Source organism: Euleptes europaea, chromosome 3, assembly GCF_029931775.1.
Source record: "Euleptes europaea isolate rEulEur1 chromosome 3, rEulEur1.hap1, whole genome shotgun sequence".
NCBI lineage: Eukaryota > Metazoa > Chordata > Lepidosauria > Squamata > Sphaerodactylidae > Euleptes > Euleptes europaea.
The window spans coordinates 96976284-96992763 of NC_079314.1; the positions used below are offsets into that span (position 1 = coordinate 96976284).

At 39.2% G+C, this 16480-nt stretch overlaps 1 protein-coding gene across 1 annotated transcript in view; it reads left to right on the top strand.

The window, feature by feature from the left end:
• The window catches only part of WASHC4 (WASH complex subunit 4), a 44915-nt gene that overhangs the window by 21225 nt on the left and 7210 nt on the right, over window positions 1-16480 (top strand). Inside the window, exons 13-29 of the mRNA XM_056847545.1 lie at window positions 733-893; window positions 2425-2551; window positions 3295-3420; window positions 4150-4257; window positions 5524-5670; window positions 5823-5902; window positions 6412-6517; window positions 7614-7730; window positions 8483-8651; window positions 9239-9393; window positions 10889-10963; window positions 11061-11165; window positions 11399-11533; window positions 13714-13822; window positions 14315-14381; window positions 15315-15401; window positions 16088-16235. Of these exons, the coding sequence (XP_056703523.1) occupies window positions 733-893; window positions 2425-2551; window positions 3295-3420; window positions 4150-4257; window positions 5524-5670; window positions 5823-5902; window positions 6412-6517; window positions 7614-7730; window positions 8483-8651; window positions 9239-9393; window positions 10889-10963; window positions 11061-11165; window positions 11399-11533; window positions 13714-13822; window positions 14315-14381; window positions 15315-15401; window positions 16088-16235 (2022 nt within the window). The remainder of the gene's footprint in view (window positions 1-732; window positions 894-2424; window positions 2552-3294; window positions 3421-4149; window positions 4258-5523; window positions 5671-5822; window positions 5903-6411; window positions 6518-7613; window positions 7731-8482; window positions 8652-9238; window positions 9394-10888; window positions 10964-11060; window positions 11166-11398; window positions 11534-13713; window positions 13823-14314; window positions 14382-15314; window positions 15402-16087; window positions 16236-16480) is intronic.

Consider the following 16480-nt stretch of genomic DNA (forward strand, 5'->3'; position numbering starts at 1 on the left):
GGCTCGGGCATGGCACAGCCATGCCACCTCCTGAGCAGCTTGCTGCCTTGGCACAGCTAGCCAAAAATGTATTTTCCCCCCAAACTCCACGAAACTGCTCCTTTCATTTTCACGGGGCTGCGCTTCCCTTTCTGCTGACAAAAAGGGGTGTTCTTGGGGCAAAAGGGCTCAGGGAGCTGACTAAAGTCAATCCCGCCCCCGGAAATGCTCCCTTTGGTGCTGGTGCAAGCTGTTGAGCCTGAGAAACGTTGCCGTATTGGTCCCCTGTGTGGTGCTGCGTGGGGGCCCCAGCACCACCATTAGTGGCCCTGTGCTGGCGTTAGTGCCCACTTAGCCGGCGCCAGTGGCACTAATACCAGCGCAGGGGTCACAATGGCTCCAAATCCCTTTTTCCCCCCTTCAGGATTACTCTGCCCATTTCCTAAATCATTTTGTGGTGTTCCTATTCTACATTGATGCAGCAGAGAATAGACTCAGAAGCAGAGCCTGAAATATAATGTGGAAGATGAAGTGGGGCTTTACTTCTAAGAAATATGTTTAGAGTGGTTTATGTATGTATTATGTAGAGTACTTAATATAGTACCATAACACAGCAAGGTATAGGACAGTTCTACATATTTGGAGGTGATAAAGTGAGTGTGTTTTCCCCCTGTGTATCTGAATAGCTTTTAAATATAAAAACAGTAACTCTAAGGTGACCTTTTTTGTCTGTTTTTATCATTGATGTGACAGGTGCCAGCTATCACACTTACAGCTAATATAATTTGGTTCGCTGATAACTTTCTGATCCAGAAGGTGCCAGCTGCTGCCAAGCTTCTAGACAGGAAAAGCCTTCTTGCCATTAAAGCACACAGGGAAAGTTTTCTACAACACAAGGCTCAGTCACTTACCAAGTAGGTTTTTAAAACAAAACTTTTTACCCTGCAGGGTTCTTAGTCTGTACGTTTGAAAAAAAAATGTAAAATGCAAACTATGTAGGTACCCAATACCCTGATCTTATACTCAATCTGTGGAAGATTCTTTTGAAATTAAAATGGTTAGATGGCCATCTGTCAGCAATGCTGATTCTATGACCTTAGGCAGTTTATGGGAGGGAGGACATCTTGGCCATCTTCTGGGCATGGAGTAGGGGTCACAGGGTGTGTGTGGGTGAGGTAGCTGTGAGTTTCCTGCATTGTGCAGGGGGTTGGACTAGATGACCATAATGATCCCTTCCAACTCAATGAATCTATTCTATGATTCTAAAGGAACTTAGTTTGAGGCAAACCTATTTATGATTGTATGGCAGTCCCAAAAAGGGAAATGTTTCCTTTTGTACTTTCAGTGCTCTTTTAGTAATGTTATTATTACTAATGTACCAGCCATGTATGCAATTGCAATTTGTTTACATTGTGTTCCCAAACTGCTTCGGTGGTTTTTCAGTTGAAACAAATTGGCTGAGGGCCTGGAGCCCATGAAACTGCTGTTGTATGGAAGTATTTTCAAATGCTTCCTCGTGGCAGCTGTCTTCACATACCACGTGCTTCTTGCCATGTGAATCGGAGGCTTTTCTGGGACATTTGTATTGCTATGTGAAGGCATTTCCCCTTTTGTATTGTGCATAAACAGCCTGGTCATATGAATGTGAAGTGGTCTTTGCATGCAAAGAAATGTGTTTAGAAAAGGGTTAGCGTTCATTTTCTGTGGGACTTTAATCTGACTCTGCATTTTTCACATGCGGTCCTGATTTTGTTTTCATTGAAGAATATTCTGTTGTTGTTACTGAGATATTAATAGCCACTCTTAGGTTGGCTCAGTTCAGACAAGTCCAGCTGTGGTTTGTATTAGTAGTAGTTTAGAAATGTAGTTGTGTTTTAGAACTGCTTGTCTGCTTCCCCCCCACCCCCATTCAGTTCTCAGCACTTGGTTTTGTTTTCAGTTGCCACTATGGAGCAGAGTGGTTGTCATAAATAGGTTGTCATAAATATGATCTATCAATTTGGACATTGCAAATTAGAGGGGGGGGGGAAACAGATGCTCTGTTGAAGTTCAGCTTCTTCAGCGTTATTTATAATTGCAATTCAATTTATGTAGTCAAAGTTTGAAGGCCACATCCAGCCTTTCAGAGCTGAAATCAAACTCCAGTCTTTCTTAACAAATTATAGCTAAAGTATCTCTATAGAATTTTGAAATTTGATCTAACTTCTTATGATAAATTGTATTGGCTATTTTTCATGGTTCCTTGTGATCTTTTTTCCATAATTTGGATATCATGTCAAACCATTGTTGGCATAAATCTTGGCAACATACATCAGACCACAGTTTCTGATTCTGGTTTGCTACTTGATTGCAAGCCTTGGGTTATAAATTCAGACATCATGCTCAAACATGATTTGGAGTGATGTCTGATAAAGCCATTGAGTAACCTTATGATTTTCTCTCCAGAGAAATGCAGTCATACTATGTGTTTGTGAGCTCATGGATGATGAAAATGGAATCTATTTTGTCCAAGGAACAACGAATGGATAAGTTTGCTGAAGATCTCACCAACAGATGCAACATTTTTATACAGGTGAGTGTTACACACAAAGCCAGCTGGGTGACCTTGGGCGAGTTGCACTCTCTCAGCCTCACCTACCTCACAGGGTGTCTGTTGTGGGGAGGGGAAGGGAAGGTGATTGTAAGCTGGTTTGATTCTCCCTTAAGTGGCAGAGAAAGTCGGCATATAAAAACCAACTCTTCTTCTTCTAGTCTAAAATCACATGGTTAGAAAATGCTACTTACTGTATAGCTAGGTAGTTTTTCGCTCCTGAGACTCCAGTTACCTACAAGGAAACTGGTAAATTAATATAAATGAGATACATTGCTTTGTGTAATTAAGAGCCATAGATCTTGTCTAATTTCAGAGGGTAGCCGTGTTGGTCTGCAGTAGAAAAGTTAGATTCGAGTCCAGGAGCACCTTAGAGACCAACAAGAATTTTGTGATATAAACTCTGTTTGTCAGATACTTTGTCAGATACCATCTTTGTAATTATTAATAGCTTGATCGATCTAGATAGATCATGTTAGTCTGTAGCAGTAGAAAAGAGCAAGAGTCCAGTAGCACCTTAAAGTTTAACATTAGTCTTTAAGGTGCTACTGGACTCTTGCTCTTTTCTATTGATACATCTATTCCATTAAAGCAAATGTTCTTGTGTCCTGGACTGTTTTATTTTGTGTTTGGAAGAACCAGCTTTTTAGTGAATAATTTGTTCTTGTTATTGTAACAGAGATGTAGTTTGTGGTGATTTACCTTTCCTTCCAATTTATTTCTAGGGTTTTCTGTATGCTTACAGCCTTAGTAACATCATTAAAACCACAATGAATCTACACATGTCAATGCAGAAGCCAATGACTAAAACTTCAGTTAAAGCGTTGTGCAGGCTTGTGGAACTTCTTAAAGTGAGTGGCAATGCTGTGGTGCTTCTTATTACCCCTAAAACCTGCAGCAGTTGTTTTGCAGCTTAGTTCATGCACTAGGAGATGCACCTGATGTTAAATTACAAAGTGGAAAGAGTCAGAACAGCATAGTAACAAAGAAAAAATTCAGATAAAACCTGTCTATCTAAATGGATCACCACAACTGTGTCTGTTGTGTCTGTAGGGTGTTTTTTTTTTTTAACTGCATCCTGTTTTCTGGACAAAGAATACATGCTGTGTAAAGGTGAACCACCTTTAGGTCAGGTACTTGAAATATGATGCCTGAGTTGGAGTCCTACATTAGCATTTAAGTTTGAGTCCTAATTGCACTTATGCCAGCATAGTTTATTGGCACTGAAAGGCTCCGTTTGCGAAATGTATCTAGGCCTGTGATCTTAGAGCTTAGTCCTAAAATTTCAACACGGTTAGCTAGCACAGCAATATAGCCATGTATGGTTCCTCTGAAGTGTGCATTCACATATAGTGATACATTGATATCAGTGCAACTTAACTACCAAATTCACGTGGCTTAGTTTTGTAGTGGGAGAGAGTCAGAATTTCTAAAAGTCTTGCATAATGACTGGAGCTGTTGAAGGTTTGGGGGGAAATAGTTTACCATATGGAGAAGGCAATTGGTAGAGGAAAAAATTGATTCTGATCACAGGAGCAGATTTGTGATGCTAACTCTTTCCAAAATGTGGCTAACTGCAGGCAATAGAGCATATGTTTTACAGAAGAAGTATGATCGTTGCTGATTCAGTCACACATATAATTCAGCATCTTCAGCATCAGGCTCTTAATGCTATTTCTGTAGCCAAGGTATGTAACCAAAAGCTTTAGTAAGTACTTGTATATCTTTGTGTCCACATTCAGTATTAATAGATTGTATACATTGCAAAACACAGATAATATACATTGTATACATTGCAAAACACAGACACTCTTTTGAAATTGGACTTGGACAGAACATGCATTGTCATTCATTTCAGTTCAGCGGGGTTTGTGCTAGAGAAGTCCCCAGTGAATTAACTTAAGAAGAGCCCTGCTGGATCAGACAGTGGTCCATCTAGTCCTGCATCCTGTTTCACACAGGAGCCAACCAGTCCCCCTGGAGAGCCAACAAAACAGGGCATTGGCTCTTCCTTTCCAACTCTGAGTGTGTTCTTTATCCTTTGCCACAACTTCAAAACACGTCTCTTTACAATTGCAGTGACATGTTTGTTTTGCCTGCATTTGTGTTTTTATTCTAGGTAAGAAATCTATATATGAAGATTTACTTTGAAATGTCATATTTTCTCAAATTGCAACAAATATTGCTTTATAGACTTTGCTCCACTTTATGGTTGTTTTGCCTTACTATATTATAACTTTAACCCTGACCTGGATAGTCCCAGGCTAGCCTGATCTCGTCACATCTCAGAAGATAAGCAGGGTCATAGAATCATAGAGTTGGAAGGGACCACCAGGGTCATCTAGTCCAACTCCCTGCACGATGCAGGTTGGCCCTGGTGAGTATTTGGATGGATGACCTCCAAGGAACGCCAGGGTCGTGACGCGGAGGCAGGCAATGGCAAACCACCTCCAAACGTCTTTTGCCTTGAAAACCCTGTGGGGTCACAGTAAGTCAGCTGTGACTTGTTGACACAAAAAATGATAACTTTAATTCTTAATAGTATTGTGCTGAACCTAAGTTGAACATGTGCACAGGGGAACTGTATCTTCTGTTCATGAATTCCTCTTGCAATGCTTCTAAATCTCGTTCTGAATTTTTAAATGTTACATTTGAAAAAGGAAACGATGTTTCCCAGGACTTTTAGCATTGTTGCATATGGTGAACATATGGAAAGCTAAACTTCACCTAGAAGCTTATGAATTTCTTATCAGGAGTTAGATCATTTCGGGGGGCATGTATGTAATGTTGAATTGCTAATAATGGGTTTGAGGTTTTAAATCTCTTCTAGCTTGAGTTCTTAGGATGAAAATCCAAATTAAATGTAGCAGGCTTATGTGTACAATTGATCTGCAGCTGAGTCCTCAATGTGAAATCCAAAATGCTGTTTCTGTGCTTGCTTTTTTTAAATAAAGAAAAGAGTAATTTCTGACAAAAAATACAGTGAGCAACGCCTTGATGTACTCTCTGCTCTTGTATTGGCTGAAAACACCCTCAATGGTCCTAGCACAAAACAGAGGCGACTGATCATTTCCCTCGCTCTCAGTGTTGGCACACAAATGGTAAGTGTGAAAGTTTTTTTCCACAATATATTATACACTTCCGTTAGCAGTGATAAACATGGGAAGTTATGTGGTCAGTGACTGTGGTGTAATTCATATGGAAGCATTGGGTTGACACTACAGTGTGTCTTTCTGGGTTTTTTACTTTTCAGAGAACATTTAAAGATGAAGAACTCCTTCCTCTTCAAGTAGTTATGAAAAAGCTGGCCTTAATCAGTGAACTTCAAGAAAGGTAAAGTGAAAATAGTACAGTAAAGTGAAATTAGTACAGTATAAATGTTATAAAATGGGGAAGAAGAAAATGTAGGCCACTTTGGGGAGAAAAGTGGGGTAAAAATAAATGAAAAATAAATATGAGATGTCTTAGAGGAGACCACATCGACTCTTGTAGAGTGTGATGTCATACAGATCATAGCCAACATTGTATGTATTGGTGCAAACTTTTGTTTTGGACCCAAAATTCAGAATACTGAGAATCTCAGATTCTGACTATTTTTAAAGAAGTTTCTTGCTCTTCTTGTGGTGAACACAGGTTTGAAAAGAGCTAAGCAATGTGTGCCGAAATTTCAGAAGGTGCAAAGGTAGGGTGGAAGGGACGGGGAAGAACATAACTTAATCTTGTTTACATTTGAAATATTAGAAAGTAGAAAGGCAAGTAAATGAACCATTGCAATCAGTGCTACAGGTTTGCTTTCAATTAGATCAATTTTTTTTAAAAATGAATTCAATTTTTCCCCCTAGAGTCCGAACACAATGTGACTGTTGCTTCTTGTACTGGCATAGAACTGTGTTTCCGATTTATCTGGATGACGTCTATGAAAATGCAGTAGATGCTGCCAGGTTACACGTAAGTTAAAAAAAAAATCTGAAGGAAATCTTTTCTGTGGCCAGTTATTTTATGGCGAAATGCCCATTGCTGAGATTTTCAGAGAAATCTGTGGCAAAACTAAACCTATTTGGTAGACCTTGAAGCTAAAACTATTTTAAAAGTTTGTTTTCAGCAGATCACTGAGATTTGTTTCGCTCTCAGTCTGTGTCTTAGTCTACCCATTAATCACTTGAACTGTAGCTCAAGGTCATCTGCATTTTAGAAAACCAAGGCTGAAATCCCTGCAGACTGTTATTTGGGGGGTAAATCTGACGAGTCTCTTTTGGACTTATCTTCCGCATAGATATGAAAGGATTGCACTGTTATGGTAGCTTGACTATGATTTACAATGCAATCCTATAAATGCTTACTCAGAAATAAGTACTACAGGTTGAGTATCCCTTATCCGGACATCCCATATCTGGATTGATCCGAAAACTGGACACTTTAAGCTGGCATGCAGACAGATCCATGCTGCCTACTTTCAGTGTTTCCTCAAAAAATAAAATACAGTGTACACTGCATCGTAGGTGGAGACTGAAAGCCTGCCATTGTTAGTTTTTTGTTGTTTGTTGTTGCTCTAGTTTAACAGCTGATACAGGTATTCTGGTGAGATAGTTACACCTTTGCTTTCTGATGGTTCAGTGTACACAAAATTATTTAAAATATTGTTTAAAATTTCATTTATGTTATGTGTGTAAACTGTATATAAAACATAAATGAATTTGAGTCCCATCCGCAAGATATCTCATTATGTATATGCAAAAATTCCAAAATATTCCAATATATGGAACTTTCTAGGCCACAGTTTGCCTTGTACATTTGGATGCTTAAACTATGATTTGGATTTTAAAATCTGAGCATGATTTGTAATGATATCTGAATTGAGCCACAATGTTGCACAAAAGAGAACAATGTTGCACAAAACAGAACAATGGATTTTGATTACTCATCACTGATCCAATGATGCATGACTTTTTAGCTTTTTGTATTTCAATAGACTGTTTGCTCAGGAAACCTGTTTTTAGATCATACAGTTCTTGGCTTCTGTATTAATTTGGAGCTTTTTCTACAGTACATGTTCAGTGCATTGCGGGATTGTGTACCAGCTATGATGCACTCAAGGCATTTGGAATCCTATGAGATGCTTCTGGAGAGCTATGACAAAGAAATCATGGATGTTTTAAATAAGGTGGTAATGCAACTATTGTGTTTACTTTGCATGAAAGTTGGAAGCAACAATTTGAGAATGTGTAATAAAATCTACTGCTGTTGAAAGACTTATGAACATGTATATAGATGCCTTAGTACGGAACCTATTGCTGTGTGTAAGGAACTGCTCCTTCACAGTGCACTTTATTGTGAATTTGTAGGGGAAAGTTCAACAAATGGGTACACTAAAACAATTAGGGAAGCAATCTATATGAATTCTCAGTAAAAAGACACATTTTTCCCGTTGTACAAATGTGACAGGTCACTTCTAATATGTTTTATTTTATGTAAAAGTATGCAGTAGGGGGAAAACATACTTTGGGGGGCTATAGTGGGCGGTAATTGCAATTTTAATCAATTGGATGTTCTAAAATCTTATTTAATCAACACTAGTAAACAATGCCATTCCATTATGCTATGGTTTGGCCTTCTTAGACGTTTCCAAACTGCCAGAATGCCTGAACGGTGGGCTGCAGAATACAGTTATTCCTGGTCATACATTTCTTTTCTAGATTAAATTTTCAAAATTTCACTTGCAGTGGTAAGTTTTTAACTTGTATTTCTATTTCTGAACTTAAATGGCAAGCTATGAACAACTAAGCAGTATAATGCACTGATAAGTTAGTTAAAATAACCATTCTTTTTATTATTTCAAAAGCTGTTTGAATTTTTGTTGTTGGCCTCAGTGGCTTTTGGTGTTCCATCCCATTAAACATGCTTTTTTTTGTGCAGCACCTTCTGGACAAATTATGTAAGGAAATAGAAAAGGACCTGCGTCTCTCGGTGCATACCCATTTAAAGCTGGATGACAGAAATCCATTCAAAGTTGGAATGAAGGATCTTGCCCACTTTTTCTCCTTGAACCCCATCCGCTTTTTCAATCGGTTTATAGATATCAAAGGTATGTCTTGTATCTTTACTGAAAATACTTTTCTAGACTGTAAAATTTATTTATTATTTATTTATTGTTTCAATTTAATACCCTGCTCTTCCCGGCCAAGCCTGGGTTCAGAGCGGCTTACAGGGGAATAAAACCCATTTAATCGATAAAACCTTTTAAAACAGCATTTAAACGATAAAACCTTTTAAAATAGCCCTAAAAGTCTAAAACCAATCCTAAAACTACTTTGGCACCTCTAATTGTAAAAAGGTTTAACTAGGCAAGCAGATGGAATTTAAATACTGTGACGGTGAGGGTTGGGGAGGCCAGCAGTCATATATTTGAAACCGTAGCTGGCCTCAACCATAAGCCTGGTGGAATACCTCTGTTTTACAGGCCCTTAAGAGGTGCTTAAAATCCATTCCTCCTGTTCCTTTCTGCTCCCTCTCTCTGCATCCCATATTTAATGCTATGCATATTTCTCAGATTACCCAGTTCTAAGTGATACTCTGTTGCGCTGTGAAGATTTTTGTTCCCTTGTTTTGTACCAAGCCCTCGGTTGCTACCTATGAAGTAGCTGTTAATTTGTACTATTTCTGTTTTTACAGCCCATGTGACGCACTACCTAGACAAGACTTTCTACAATCTAACCACAGTGGCTCTGCACGACTGGGCTACGTATAGCGAAATGAGAAATTTAGCAACTCAGCGCTATGGCTTAATAATGACAGAAGCACATCTCCCTAGTCAGACTCTAGAACAGGTACGTCATTTCTGTACTGATTTTTGACTGCAGCCTCTCGGCATTTAAAAAATATCTTCAGTGTCTTACTCTCACTGGCCTGGAGTTCAGTGCTTAAGAACTCTTCAGATATTTATTTTGCACCACAATCCATCGCCTCTGGTGTGCAAGCAGAGCCATTCATGTAAAGGTTGCCCTGTTCTCTGTTAAGAACTAGGGAATGATCCGTGCATGCAATATGGATTCCCTCTTATACAGAGCAACCCCAGTATGAAAGGAAATGAACCCATGCTGATATTCCTGATCTGCAACAGAGCCCTGTGGACTTTGGAGCATGCCCATCCCACAGTTATGGTATGTCATTAGGGGAAACCCATAGGCTTGCAGGAAAAAAAATAGTTAAAAAAACAAACTGGTTTGCTGATACAAAGTTGATAGTGAAATCTACAGACCTCACCAAAAACAAACACATTCAGAGTTTGAGAAGCATTTTGGGTTGGCACAGCAGTTTCAGTGGAGTGTGAAAATACAGCTGCAGCCATCAGGAGCAGTTGAAAAGGGAAGCTGGAACTAGTTCTGGCTTGCCTTCTCCTTCCCCCCATTTAGGGGGGGAAAGGGTCAGTGAGCAGGTGGGGGGGGTGAGCTGGAGCCAGCAATGAAGGGGGGGAGCTGCTGATGGGGAGAAGGGCAGAGAGCAACAAAAACGAGGAAAATGGGATTTGCCCTCTTCCAAGTATCCTTGCGGGTCCTTTGTTGTGTTTCTACTGTCTGAGTAGTTTAATTGTTCTGATGTATTGTTTTAAAGCTTTTATTTTGAATTGTTTTGAGAGTTTTGTCTTTTTAAAATTGCATTATTTATTTAGCCAAAGTACAGAGCACCTTTCCAAAATAAATACACCCAGGGTGGGCTAATGAAATGAAATTATAACAAAAGTGACAGAATATAGAACCAACATCACTCCAAAAACATGATAAAGGCCAGAGCTAAAACTACTACACTGAAGGCCCTTTTGGAACAAGTCAGTCTTTAGATGGAACTGGAAGGCCTGTTGTGAGTGGGCTAAATGGTGTTCCTGGGCACAGTTGTTTCACAGCGTACGAGTGGCTGCTGAGAAGCTCTTCTCACCAGATCTCCACTAGACGCAAGTAATGAAGCAGATGTCTGCAACATGGCCCCTCAACTGATCTCAGAGTAAAGCCAGGAGTATATGGGTCGATGTGGTCCTTCACATAAGCCATTACGAGCTCAAAAACAGTTTACAGATCATCCTTTTGGCCCCAAAATTAATGCATGTTTTGGAAAAAAAGCAGATCTAGATCTTGAAAGTGAGAATAACAAAACTTGTGACATTGAAAGTAGAGCTACACTTCTTCATTTCCATCTCCTGAAAGTTCTCCCCTTAAACAGCTGAATTGTGTTAATTACTGATCCCTTTATGATTTGTCACAGCAGTAATTACTTGGGTTATTTCCAAGAGGTGGTTTTAAACTTGCCTAAAAATTACTGTTGTTTCAGGGCCTTGACGTTCTGGAAATTATGAGGAACATTCATGTGTTTGTGTCTCGTTACCTCTACAATCTCAATAACCAGGTGAGCGTGGGAGTTGGCACTTGTGATTCCTAGCTGGTGACTGATTTCTAGTGTAGAGCTATGATAATTATATAAATAAGCCACTGTTTAATTGCAGATCTTTGTTGAGAGAATCAGCAATAACAAGCATTTGAACACTATAAATATAAGGCACATTGCAAACTCAATTCGAACGCATGGCACAGGGATCATGAACACAACAGTAAGTATTACCATGTTTCAGAAATTTCAAATATTTAAGACTGTGTTGTAAAACAGTGCAGAGCAAGTGATGCAAGGAAACTATCTGAATATATGGGAAGTAATTGAAATGCCCTGAGAGAAACTGAGTTCTCGTACACTTGAGAAAAAATAGTGAAAGAACAAATGTTATTTTAACCTCCCCTGCCATACTGATAGCTTTTCTCATACTGAGTTTCTTACACTTTTCCTCAGGTAAATTTCACATACCAGTTCCTGAGAAAGAAATTTTATATATTTAGCCAGTTCATGTATGATGAGCACATCAAATCCCGGCTGATCAAAGATATCAGATTCTTCAGAGAGGTTAAGGATCAAAATGATCACAAGGTATGATGTTGTATGTAAAGTCTTCGTGAGTTCATAATACCTCTTGCCACCCATCCATTCCCTTATCCATTCAACATTTCATTCTGAGGGGGAAAGGCTAGATCTATCATATATATTAACCACAACAGCTAAATAGAATCTTCATGCACAGAAACTGCATCTTAGGCATGTTTAGCGTGATATGGGTACTGATACAGGGGTGGTGCAGATGTATCCACTGCTATGCAGTAGAAAAAAATGAATGGCAGGGAAGAGAAGTTAGGATGATGGAGGGGTGAGGTGAAATGCTGCATATTCCCATGAGGGACGATACCTGAAGCACGCATCATCTCAAATTAGTTGATTCTAATGTGTCCTTGCCAATTAGTATGTGATAAGGGCAGAAAGATTCAATGGCAAAAACTTGGTTAAGTACAGAGTTTCTGATTCCCTCTTACAGATGCACCAGAACTGTTATCTTATGCATTTTCACTTACAGCCAGTACTTTTTTCACAGTTCAGTCCTAAGAGCATGAACTGGCTAAGTGTAACTCCTTTTGAAAAGACCAGAATAGGATTTTGAACAGGCTTGAGTAGGATTGCTCTCTTAGTTACTTTGTGGAGGGGCCATGGCTCAGAGGTAGAGCACCTGCTTTTTATGCAGAAGTTCCCATGTTCAGTCCCTGGTATCTGCAGTCAAGGGAATCTTGGGTGGCAAGAGATGGAGAAGACCTTTCTCTGCTTGAGGACCCATTTCCAGCGAGAGTAGGTAATGTTGAGATGGACTGACTGATGATCTTACTCAGTATAAGGCAGCTTTGTTAGGTTTGAGGATTTCCATTGTGTCACTAAGATTACTTTGACAATTACCAATACATTTCCAATTGATGTTTGGTCTAATCAAGCATTTCATAAAGCTTAGTATAATTTTAAGCATTAAAACTTTATTACAGTCCACGAACAGCACAAAAACAGGTAAAGCTTAGTAGAATTAAAAGCTAGTCCAACTGTAGCCTGTATGTTTAACATATTAAAATATATTCAAAACCTAATATAATAGGCATGCTCCTCTGATCCTGGAGAGAATAGGTATGCATCATGACTAGTAGCCATGGGCCCTGACCTGGATGGCCCAGGCTAGCCTGATCTCGTCAGATCTCAGAAGCTAAGCAGGGTCAGCCCTGGTTAGTATTTGGATGGGAGACCACCAAGGAATACCAGGGTTGCTGTGCAGAGGAAGGCACTGGTAAACAACCTCTGTTAGTCTCTTGCCATGAAAACCCCAAAAAGGGGTCGCCATAAGTCGGCTGCGACTTGACGGCACTTTACACACACAGTAGCCATGGATCGCCCTCTCCTCCATGAACATGTCCACTCCCCTCTTAAAGCTTTCCAAGTTGGCAGCTATCACCAAATCCCAGGGCAGGTTCAAACAATATTAACATATTTTACCTGGATATGATTCATAACTCTCAGCCAATCAGACCACAATGGCGCAAAGATCTTACCACCCACAAAAACGTAAGTCTGACCATCTGGTAAGTATCATCCACTATAGGATACTTCCATCACAGATTCAGAAAAGGCTACTTTTAAAAGATGGCATTTCAAATAAAAATTTCATAATTTATACGCTACTTTCCATGTGGGATAGCATTGGGCTGTGTTTGCACTTAAATGCCTTCTGAAAGAGTAAGCCAGAGAGACCTATAGGTGTTGATGTAATTTTTATAATGTAAAAGGCAGTGAAATGTGCAGTTAAGTTTTCTGAAAGTCTTTGTATGATAAGTAGGGTTGTCAGCTTCAGGTTGGGAAATACCTGGAGATTTTGGGGGTGTAGCCTGAGGAGGGTGGGATATGGAGAGGAGAGGGATTTAAATGTGGTATAATGCCATAGAGTTCGCCTTCCAAAGCAGCCATTTTCTCCAGGTGAACTGATATTTGTCACCTGGCGATCAGTTGTAATAGGGGGAGATCTCCAGCCACCACCTGGAAATCGGCAACCCTAATAATAAGGGCTGTTACAAGAAAATGGTCATCACCAGACTGATATATAGTTTATAGAGAAGATGCATCTTTCAGTTTGTATGGCCAGTTATTAATATAGAAGACAAATAATGTGCGAAAGCAAAAATGGGACTGATATTAAGTACATGAAGGCCAGTGTTCGTTATTTATTTATATCAAAATAATTTCTTTAGTACCCTTTTGAGAGAGCAGAAAAGTTCAACCGGGGGATCAGAAAGCTTGGAGTTACACCTGATGGACAAAGTTACCTTGACCAGTTCAGACAGTTAATAAGCCAAATAGGTATGAAAGTATATTGAAAAACATCAACTTTATGCTCTTGTTTTTTGCTTTTTAAGCTTCAGAATGTAATTTCTTATATTGTTGTGCCAGTGGGAGAGTTAAGAAGCTCAATCAGTGGAATTTCAGATTGCTTGATTTCCAGTTTTTGCTTGATTTTAGCTAATTTTATATCAGCTTAAAATATTGTACTTGAACAACCAAGAGTCAAGCATATTGGCTGGATTATGCTTGTGTCTGTGATAATGTATGCATGTTAATCTTTATATTCTCATGGCTCCTACAAAATATCATACTTGCTATTACCTGCATATCTTTCACTAAGTGTGATGTTTCTATTTCAAGGTTAAATTTTATTGACCAGGAGAACACAGCTTTATTAGATGCCCCCAGCATATACATGTAATTTGTAATTTGAATTCTAACTGCTTGGCTGCTTATTTATCTCTCTAAATTCTCGTCTAAATTTTCTTGTTTCTTTTTCTGTTTTTAAAGGGAATGCCATGGGCTATGTACGCATGATAAGATCAGGTGGACTTCACTGCTGTAGCAGTGCGATCAGGTATGTCTCAAATGCATTTCTACTTCTTACCTTTTGTTGTCAATGATTTATATAAATTTCAACAAGATATTTGACCTTTTGTAAAATGTAGAGCAATATGATAAGGAGCAATATAATAGCCGGAAGGAGAGGCTCAACAATGTAAGGCTCAACCAGGGGTCAATACTGGAAATACTGGAAAATGCAGAGGAGTTTTTTTGATAGAAAGCACAGGAGCTTTGATCCCCCAGTACTACAGCATTCTTATAGACGACATCTGCAAATGTGATATGTAATAGAATGATTTTATTTTTATTTATTTATACTTCACATTTCTATCCCACCCTCCCCAGCCAAAGCCAGAAATCTGCAACAGGGCACAGCTCCTCCTTGAAATCTCAAGACAGACAGTATGGACATAATCCCTGTCTCCATGAAGTAACAGTGCTACCATTTGAGCATTGTGTGAGGCTGTCCGCTCTGCAATCTTGCTGCCTTGAAGGGATTGCACCTTCTGGGAGTGAGAGGATTTCTGCCCAGGGAGCACAACTTTCTTTCCTCCCCCTTCTTCTTTCCTGCCAAAATTCTGCTCCTAGGATTCCCTTGTCCCAAAAGTTACTCGCCCGTATGCCACCACTGTGTCAGCAAAATTTTAAAGAGGTGCTTAAGTTGGAGGAAGGTACCTTATACTGAAGTAAGACTTCATCAAACCTTGTTGAGCAGAGTGGTAAGATACAGAGCTCTGTTAAAGAACTGGTGCCTTTTGTTTACTGAGGCCAGGTTAGAAAGCTAATTTGAGGAATTTATGTGCCAGAATTAAGAAAAGCAGTGCTAGCCCAGTGGAGGAATATTACAGAATATTACAGTTTCATAGCAGACTGTGAGCAAGAGGGTAATGAGACATAAACAGAAATGATAACCTAATTGTTAGTGAACCTGATGTGAACTTTGTAGGTTTGTTCCCGATCTTGAAGATATCGTTAACTTTGAAGAACTTGTGAAAGAAGAAGGCCTCTCAGAAGAAACACAAAAAGCAGCCAGGTAGCCTAGCTTGATGCAACTACAGAAAACCTCCCAAACTTTTATTCTTGTCTGCCCCATTCTTTTTTTTTTTTAAACACCTTCAAAAATGTGATGCTGAATATGTTAGAACATAAAGAGCATCAGGATGGGGAGTTCCATAATATATTATTTATGGCAATGCAAGAAAATTTGTAATCCATTCATTTTTTTAATTGGTAAAATTGTTATTTTACTGTTGCCCTATAGTATTAAAAAAGTGTTATCAGTCACTTTTGTGACTACGTGGTATAGCCCAATCTCGCCTGATCTCAGAAGATAAGCATGGTCAGTACTTGGGTGGGGAACCCCCAAGGAAGATTCTGCAGAGAAAGGCAAGGGGCAAACCACCTATGCTTCTCACTTGCCTTGAACGTCCCTTGCTGGATTCACCATAAGTTGGTTGCGCCTGGATGGCACTTTACACATACACACTGAGTTTGTACTAGAACTGTAGATGTATGGAAGCTTAAAAGGGAAGTTCTAGTATGAATCTTGAAGGGGAGGTTGTTAAGTGATTGTATAAAGTGGAGCATAAGTATATCGTGGAGCAACTGTTTGGATTTTACTTGCTGGCAAATATTTTGTCTAAGGCACAGATAACTTTAACATGAAGTATTGGTTGCAAAAATTTCACATTGGACTTCATGTATACCTTTACTTCACAGGCAACTGGATTTCGTACTTAGTGATCTCACACGTAACTCTGCTGAAGGCACAGAGTACTTCAAAATGCTTGTGGACGTGTTTGCTCCTGAATTTCGCAGTCCGAAGAACATGCATCTGCGTAATTTTTATATAATTGTTCCCCCACTGGTTAGTTACTTTCTTACTAGATCTATTACATGACAGAAGTGGTTTATGTACACCTTCAAGAGTGTGATTTCTGAAACAACTAGAATTTTAAAATATTTTAATTTTACACATCAAGTGTTCAGTCCTACGCATATTTATTTGGAAATAGTCCCACTAATTTAAACAGAGCTTTCCTTCCAAGTATACATGCATAGAATCAGGCTGTGTAAGCACGTTAGATCTTCCTTTGATACTTGAGCTGGGCT